Genomic DNA, 9,453 nt, shown 5'->3' with positions numbered 1-9,453 from the left:
GAAGAGGAAACCACAGTTCCCTGTTTTTAACTATTCACTGACTCCATGCTGACGGTCGGCTGGCGTATGCCATTAAAGAGAGAAACTGTTTTTTTTTTAAATGCAACACTGATTCGTAGTAAAAATATCTGTGGCCTAGATCTGGCACACGTGACACTTTGATTTGGCCCACATTCTGCCTGGAATGATTGCACCAGGGCAGTCTTCCTCTCCTTGCCAGTACTTGGCCACAGCTTGGCCAAAATGTTGCCATGTGTCAGCCAAAAGTAGTCCAAATATGCAGAGCGGGCCAGTGTGGGGTCATGTTGGGTGACAGTTTGATTACAAACTGCCAAGAGCAGCATGTTTCTGCCCATCGAAGTTCACATTTGGGCCGCGTTTGATTTTCTTCATAAATGAGCCACTTTGGTCGTGTACGTGTCCGTTTGGTCGGAGCCAGCGGGAGTGGACGCGTCACGTCCAGAAGTGGTCGACGTCAGCATGCTTTTTTTGGGGAAATATTTGAAAATCTAAAGCTGTTTGAATGCAGCAGTAGAGTGACCTTTGACCTTCCATCAAATCATTTGATCCCCTGTAGGAGGAAGAGGTAATGAAGCAGCAGAAGAAGCTGGAGGAGGAGAGGTGGGAGCTGCAGAGTAAGAAGGAGGAGTACCAGAGGGACCTGGAGAGGCTGCGAGACGCACAGAAGAAGCTGGAGAGGGACAAGGAGGCGGTGAGGCGGCAGATAGACAAGATGGAGAGCGAGGTGAGCGCAGAACGTGCAAATATATAAACAACAACAACAACAAAATCAATTTTAGTCTCATTTGATGCCTCCTACACGTCCGTCTCCATAGCTACAGTGACACAACTGTGGTTGTGGCTTAGACATATGGTGGAGACGTATTATGTAAAATTGACTGTCTGGGTGGTGGTTCACGTCCCGGTGTCCCCGGAGTGTCCTACTCCTGAAGAGAATTAGGTCGGTGTTGAATAATCAGACAAATCTACGTGTGTGTCTTAAAACCAGCCGTTTAGTTTCTCTCCACCCACTGCACCGTGAAGCTCCGCCCACACCGTGACATCACATGTGTCAGGATCCGCTGTTCATTTTAATCAGATTTGAGTGTTAGACTGCTGTCATGGCCGACGCCGAGGCTCAGCACTGAGCTAAACAGACGACAGCTTTAATATGTGATCTGTAGTGTTGAATAATCAGACAAATCTACGACTACTACTACCACCACCACTACTACTACTACTACCACTACTACTACTACTGCTATTGCTACTACTACTGTACAACTACTACTACTAATTTCTCTACTACTACTAATGCTACTACTCTTATTACTAACTACTTCTGCTACTTATATTACAACACCTATTGCTACTACTTCTACTACCACCACTATTACTACTAACCAGTGACTAATTCATTCTCGGCCTTTGACTTCCTTCTGGAGCTTCTTTTTGTTCTGAAACTTTTAGTCTAAGTAACACAGTTGTTGTTGTTTTTTTTTTTTCTAATTTCATGTAAATTTTCTGTATGAAATCTGGCAGCATCTGATGCTGAAATCCAACGTTCAAACAAATGCGATGTGATAACAATGGCTGTCATGGTTATATATTTATGTGACTGTGAACTGTGAAAACACTCAAACGCAACAAACTGCAAGTATATTTCCAAGTTCCAACAATAAAAAAAAACAACTTTTTTTTTAAACCGTAAATAAACTTTATTTTGACTCTGCTACTGTTTTATTTATGCTCATGTTTTATTCAGCTCGCAAAAACAAACTTTGTACCTTTCTTACATATTCATTTACAGATGTAGACGGCAGCTGTTCGCCTCTAACTTCCATCGTTTTTTTTTTGACTTCTAGAGAACTCCCTCTACCACGTCTGATGAATCCCAGTTCCTTGGCAGCTCCCAGTCTCTGGAGCCAGACCCGCTGGAGTTCTTAGCCACCTCCTGCTCCTCTACCTCCTCGTTCCTGCCCGTGCTGCAGCCGCAGCAGTCGAAGCCCAAAGGGAAGGGCCTGAATCCATTCACCTTATCCTCCACCAGCACCAACCTCAAAAGCAGTGAGGCCAACAACCAGATCTCAAAGAGTCTGCTGCAGCTGGCCAAGAGCAGGAGCAAAGAGACCAAGGAGAAGAAGAAGAAGAAGGAGAAAGGAGGGAGTTCTCAGACAGCAGGTACAGTCGGGAGGGAGGGGCTCTAATTATTCACTGTCTGACTCCCCATGAACAGAGGGAAGTTCACCCAAGGACGACGTGTGAAGTTTGCTGGTAGCTGTAAGGCGTATCAGAAAATGAATAATGTTTTTGACTGACATTAGGAGAAATAAGATGTTGAATTTATCAACCTTTTGTCCTGTTGCTACACAGATTTTTTTTCAAAATCAAATTATAATATATATGTGTGTGGGAATTTATCAACCTTTTGTCCTGTTGCTATATGTGTGTGGGTTTTTTTAATTTTATTTCTGGAAAATGAAGAGCCCAAACCATCAAGCATCAAATCTACCGTAGACAAAAACGTCAGCGGCCACTTATAAAAACGCCCATGAACAGAATCCACAGGATGATTGTGTCGCTGTTGAAAAGATTTAAACAGTGTCTATAGAGCGACACTTCTCAGACTGCACGCTTTGAAAAGATTTTCACTGAGCAGAGTTTGAAAGAGAGACTCGTCTTTGGTGTCTTTCTGTATAAAAAACCTCTTCTTCTTTGGCTCGACCAAAAAACGAGGGCAAGTTAAAAAGTTTTAAGACATATGTTTCCAATGACAAGGTGCCATTTTTTTAGGGAAAGTAAAATATAGAACATGTCTCTAAAGATTCTGAACCAGATTTGTCAGATCATCTCTGCCTCGAGTTAAGTGTTATTTCTTTTTATTTGTTACCAGATTTGTCAGATCATCTCTGCCTCAAGTTAAGTGTTATTTTTTGTATTTGTTTTTTTTATCAGGTTTTTCAAATGGAAACTTGTTCCTTTTTTATTTGTTTTTTTTATCAGGAAACTTGTTCCCGATTGTGCCTTAAAAATAGGTTTGGGGAAAAATGGCTGTATATGCAAGTAAAAGTCACTAGATGGCAGCATTGCAGCTCATTTAATTAACCTATTTTTATAATCAGGAGATTGTATGCAGAACAGATTAAGAATAAATAAATAAATATCACCAGGCGGTGATATTTATCAGTATCAGTCGATATCGGAATCGGAAATTAAATGTTTGGACAATATCGGCATATTGGATATCAGCAAACAGTTAATACCTGACGTCCTTAAATCAAACAGAACTCCTCGGCTCACTTTAATATTTCTTTGTTCTTTAGCATGAAATGAAATCATTAAAAGCACAAACAGCGTTGTCTACAGTATAATAAAGAAATCATGGAGGTCTGCTAAAAAGAATAATGAGCCAACAGGAAATTCATTACGGTAACAATAAAACCTATTTGCCCGCTGTGAGTTAAAGCAGGTTTTAAATGCCATTCTAATAAAAATAATTTAAAAAATGCTGCAGTTGTAATTTAACAAAGATTGTTTTTTTTAATTCCGTGTTGTTTTCTTCTAACCCCAACTGCAGCTCAGAGGAAATAGACAGATTGTGATAAGTTGAAATAAAAACTAAACCCCTGATGTGTTTTAAAATAATAATAATAGGAAAAAAAATCCTCACTGTTAAATATTGAAGATAATCTTTATCGGCTCCTGAGTTATTATTTTTCTCTCCTCTTATCTCTGCTCCCTGTCAGCCACTGTCTCTAATAATATGCATTTCTTATATATACATATATATATATATATATATAAGTTTGTTTATTCATTAAACTAAATGTTTTTGTGGTCTGTGGAGGGTGGCGGTGGCAGTGGTTGTGGGTGGAGCAGCTTTTTTAGCTCTAGTGTTTTTTTATTTCTTTCCTGCTCCAGATAAGAACAGTCTGAGTTTCCATGGTAATTTTCTTCCCTGGAAAGAAAAACAACAACAAAAAAATAATAAAAATAGATAAAGAAAAGTCTTCCCTGGAAAGAAAAACAACAACAACAAAAAATTAATAAAAATAGATAAAGAAAAACAAAGCAAGATTCTCATTTTGAATTTGCGTTAACCAAAGCTGATTGTTGTTGCGTCTGCAGCTGTGTGTGGTCAGTCTGGTCAGTGCTCAGCCCTTTAACAACCAGGTTCACGCTGCTCACTGAACCCGTCTGTGGAACAAATGTTAAAGCAGATCAGCAAGAAACACAGTGACATCATAAAAACTCTCCTCTGCTCCTCCTTCCAGACACCCAGCACCGTCAGGAGCCTCCTCTGGACGGAGAGATCTTCTTCTGCTGAGGGCGCCGTGTCTTCAGAACGTCTGAGAGCGAGGGGTCGTCGTGAAACGAACCAACGTGGATGAGACGTCAGGCCTTTGACGAACAACCACAGACACGGTGTTTACCACTTTTTTTTTTAATCGTGGGAAAAAGTCAAATATTTTTGGGAGTCGCCGTCTCTTACGAGGTGAGACAAATGCAGGCCTTCAGTCCATTGGAAATACGGAGGAGCTCGTTCACACTCTTCACTGCACAAAGAAAACTTCTCTTTTCCAAAGAAGCCGTTGTGACGGTGGGTTAACGGTGTTTTATGGACTCGACTGCCTTCATGTTTTATGATCCAGACCAACAGTGTTTGAACCATCCTTAACCAGAAGGACTTGTCCTCCACTAACAGATGAGTACAGATACAGATACGCTGCAAAAAAAGTTGGTTAGTGCTCTAGCCTTACAGTAAGACGATCAACGTTCGATTCCGGTTTGTTCTGATGGAGTTTCTAGTTTTCCTCCAAAGGTCTAAAAACATGTGGATCAGGTTAATTGCTGACTCCAAAAATAACCAGAGGTCAAAGTGTCATGGGATGGACAGGTGAACTGTTTAGGGTGTACAGCGCCCTCACCTGGGGAACGCTGGGAATGGCAATCAAAAAAAATGTAATATCAGTGTTGCATCAGATACTGACTTGTCAAAGATTTCATTAATAATTGAATCATTACTGAAGAGACGAAATTGTGTCCAATATTTCTAACTTGTTTTATTGTTCATTCATTTTAATATTTACTGTTCCTTCAAATTGAAACGTTTACTGTTTACGTTGTTCTCTGTTTGCAGTCACAACGTCCGTGCCGTTCCAGTGATGTTTTTGTGCTGATTGTATGCTTGTTAAAACCAATGCCACACGTACTGCGTTGTGTGTGTGTGCGGTTCTGTATACCCGGACCTAACAGCTACGGCAGGATCAGGCCGTATCTCCCCGTGTCTAATGACTTAATTCATATCCTTTATTGTGTTTCGGTGCCTTGAATGGATATGAGCTTGATCTTGGCATTATCTGCCGTTCACCGGGCCTTTATTCAGCCCTCGTCCTTCATCTGAGCACCGACCGGCGTGGGCTCTTGTTCGTACTATTTAATTGCGTGTGACTGTGCAGGTAGCATACTGATCGCCTCTGTCTGTCGAGCATCCGCAGCTCCTCTGTCCTTGCTCTCGTTCACCGCTGATAATTGATTGAGTAGACACTCAAACACACACACACAGTCAAACACACACACAGAAGTTTAAGCTGTTTGGTTTTTTTTAAAAAGACAAAACAACTTGTTTGTTCAGACGTCAACAGGATATGAACCAAAAACACCAGACGATGTTTGCTGTTTATGTGGAACCACTACGCTCACAACCTGAGTCTCACATCATTTCAAACCAGTCAACGCCCGTCGACGTCGTTAAGCACTTTGGCCAGAATATGTTTGACGTTTTTTTACAGTTCTGAAAAATGACCAAAGGAGACGTTAGAACGTTGCTAACAGAGGACACTGATGCTCGTAAAAAAAAAGAAAAAAAAAAGGCAGAAATGTTCCAAAGCGCTATAATTTGTGAAATGCATAACAGATGCTGCAGTTTCACTTTGTTGGTGTACATTTAAAGTTTAGCTTTTATGAACTGTTTCCAAGGTGACTTTTGGACTTGTCTTAAATTTTAAGCCTGTGTTTTTTAGACCCGCTGCACCACAGCGGGCCCAACAACAACAACTGCCTGCTGGACAGGTAGAAAACAAAATGGTTCTTTTTTCCACTGAGGAACAGAGCGGCGTCACTCAGTCTGCCTCTCTGCTGCCTCTTCTGTTTTCACGTTGAAGTGCTTGATTAATCACTCACTCCAAACCTGTGGTGAGGATTCGACCTCATGTCCCTGCAGGTCGGTAACAGTCGTTCTCTGCCAATTAGTTACTTCCTGTCTGTTGTCTGTGGCTTTTGTTAAGTCCAGAGCTAGAAACAGTAGAAAAGCAGGTTCTTTTTTTTCTCTCCCTCTCTGTTGCTTTAAATGTCATTTGACCACTAGGGAGCACTCTACCTATAAGTAAATGAGATTCTACTCCTTACACAACAACAACAACAAACACCAGGTTTTTTTTTCTTCTCTCCTTTCTGTCGCTTTAATACATTCTTCTCCCTACTATGCAGAATTGACATTTTTTTCTCAGCAGGTCACTGCCATACAGAGATAATGTGATGAGCGTGGGCTCTCATTCTGACATTTTCTCAACAGCATTCATAATTGACTGCAGAAACAAATAAGTTGTCAGAGATTATAATTGGTTATTGAGAGAGAGAGAGAGAGAGAGAGAGGTCGGCAGCAGCTTTAATGTTGGAAAAGAAACCGAAAGAACCGCAAAGCTTTCTCTGAGTGTGGGACAATCGAGTCAGGAAAATGAACTCCTGCCCTGATGATGATAAGCCTGTCCATAAGACGAGTGTGTCCATCAGGCCCAGCCTGCGTCGCCTTAAATCTTAACAATAAAATGCACTAGAGTAGAACCTGGCATCTTCTCAGGAGAGAGAGAGAGATAGAGAGAGGAGAGCTTTTATACCTCGGCTTCAAGCGAAGGAAATGTTTGTACTGTAGAAGAGGTACACACACAACTGTTTCACTCTTCTCATATGTAAAAAAAAAAAGAGAAGAAGATAAAGAAGAAAAAAGGGCAAATGTGTAAATATGATTTCTGTACAAAAGAAAAACAAACCACGTGTAAAAACTGAAGACTTGTTCCCCTGATGCAACGTTTTTGTATGAATGTCTTATTTATGTTTTAATCTCACCTGCTGGGCTAAGAACAATGTAAAGTCACATTTCTCTCATTATTAAAAAATAATAATAATAACTGACTTCTGGGTGAGTGTCAGTCATTTCCTCATTCATTGAACTGTTAACCAGAGATTTGCACCTGAAGTGAATGGTGCCGTTTAGTATGTACATCATTTAGTCATTGTTATATATAAATATTTATGTGTATATATACACATATATTCATAAATATTTATATATATGTATGTATAAATATATTTGCATATATATGTATATCTATATGGCTTCACCGTGTGGTGTTAAAGGTCATCTGTATTCTCCTCCCTGTATATATTTTCCTTATATCCCCACGCCTCCACTGGGGATCTTCTTTCCCTTCTGCCAACATTCCATCTCATTGTTTTACCTCGTCACCTTGTCCCGTGTCTCGGTGTCACCATGACAACCAACAGCACATGAATGTATTGAGTTATCGCCGCATCTCGTTAGCAGTTATCTACTGCAGGGCAACTTTCACGTATGGGGAAAAGGAATCTAAAAACGGGATAAGGAAACTTTTACAGTAGTTTGCTCTGACAAACACAGTTCAGATTGCACCCGTAGAGCCACTGATTCCCAGTTTGGTCTTATCACATTTTGTCTCTGGAGTTTATGTGGTGAATGAGCAAAATGGAGAAACACTTTGAGGAGGGCTGAAAAGCAATCTCATGGTTCAAATGATAAGCTGCAGCCTGCGCTGCAGTATGGAGTGATGGGATTGTGACAAGACGGAGGTGATGTACAAGATCCTACAGCATAAGAAGATGGGGGGAAAAAAGTGTTTACAGGACTCAAACACAGACGGTTTCCAGAGGCGGAATGCTGCAGGGCTGAGCAGCCAGAGGACCGTCTGCAGCACGGAGCACAGAGATTAAAGCAGCTGCTGCTTTATTTATCAGCAGGTACAGTACCGGCGCTGCTGTGTGTCTACACTGCTGTCAATCCATCAAGACTGTTGTCAGTTCTCTCCCCGGGCAGTGATGCTCAAACAGCACTGCAGCCACTAATGTGTACAGGAAACGGAACCATTAACACAATTCAGTGACAGCAACTGAAGAGTTTCTGAGGCCAAGAAAAAATGACATGTCTTTTTATAAGGTCTGTGAAATATCACACTTTTCACAAACTAGTTCTTGTTAAGATGAGTCCTAAAAAGGCTGATGTTCAGTGGAAAGGAAGTTTGTTTCCTATCCAGAGGGTTGCGGGCTCCAATCCATCCGTGTGCCTCCATTTAACCCACATCCTGATTAAAAACATTGCCAAAATTACTGAACAAAAAAATAAATAAAAAAATCTTCTCTTCTCTTTGGAGCTCACTGTAAAGTTTTCTCCAGAACATTCCACAGATTCTCAATGGACTTGAGGTTTGGACTGAATGGTGGCCAGTCCACGTTTGAAAATCTTTCACGTTCCCTGAACTTTTCTCTCGTCATTTGAGCTCAAACACTCCTGTTGCTCTCGTTTAGAAATATTTGTGGACGATCAGAGGAGGAGGAGAAACAAAAACAAAAACAAAAAACAACAGTAACAGACTGACTGTTTTTACTCATCACTGCCCCCTGTCTGTTGTGTATTTATTTGCAGTAACTCTCAGTGTTAAACACAGTCAGTCATTCACTGTATTCTACCACTGATTGATGATCAGGGTCCTGGAGGGCAGCCTGGAGCCAATCCCAGCAGTCGTTGGTTGAGGGCGGGGTTACAGTGCTGTACATCACACACACATGGCTTTGGTCAACCTTTGGCTCTTTTTAAATAATCCCATGACAATAGTCGATGGTCAAATTTATTATCTCTAGAACCTGAGGTTTGTAAGGTGAGGAAATCTCCCCCCGTCCTGCACTGGGGGCTAAAGGCTTTGATAGGTCCGTGTGTAACAAAGAAACATATTTTATTTGTCTACGGCAGACGGTGAAAACACAGGTAATTTCGAGTCGTTTGTATTCAATGGATAAAAGTGCTTTGAAAGGTGTATAGATTGAAGTAAAAGCGTGGAGGAGGGAGGATGCACGCTGCATATGAGATGTATAATAAACTACAAACACACTGTGATGGGATGTTTTTTTTTTTCTTCACTGCTGTATAAAGACAAGGTTTCTTTAGTTCTGTGTTTGTTTTTGTGGAGCACAAATGTATTTGTTGTGATGACGGCCTCAGGTCTGCACCGTGACAAATCTAAAAATATAAAAGTAACTTTGAAAACAAATCACTTTCTTAAAGTTCTCCCAAAAGTGATGACATGTTCAGACTGCCTGCTGTGTGTGTGTGTGTGTGTGTGTGTGTGTGTGTGACTCCGGCCTCCT

General features: G+C 41.0%; 1 protein-coding gene across 1 annotated transcript in view; it reads left to right on the top strand.

The window, feature by feature from the left end:
- The window catches only part of akap13 (A-kinase anchoring protein 13), a 32,840-nt gene extending 25,649 nt beyond the window's left edge, over positions 1-7,191 (top strand). Inside the window, exons 24-26 of the mRNA XM_025055533.1 lie at positions 578-745; positions 1,866-2,181; positions 4,275-7,191. Coding sequence (XP_024911301.1) covers positions 578-745; positions 1,866-2,181; positions 4,275-4,327 — 537 coding nt within the window. The 3' untranslated portion in view covers positions 4,328-7,191. The remainder of the gene's footprint in view (positions 1-577; positions 746-1,865; positions 2,182-4,274) is intronic.
- Positions 7,192-9,453: the final 2,262 nt, after the last annotated feature.

The sequence above is a fragment of the Cynoglossus semilaevis genome, chromosome 5 (genome assembly GCF_000523025.1).
Source record: "Cynoglossus semilaevis isolate Cse_v1.0 chromosome 5, Cse_v1.0, whole genome shotgun sequence".
NCBI classification, from domain to species: domain Eukaryota; kingdom Metazoa; phylum Chordata; class Actinopteri; order Pleuronectiformes; family Cynoglossidae; genus Cynoglossus; species Cynoglossus semilaevis.
This window is presented reverse-complemented; position numbering and strand designations above follow the sequence as displayed.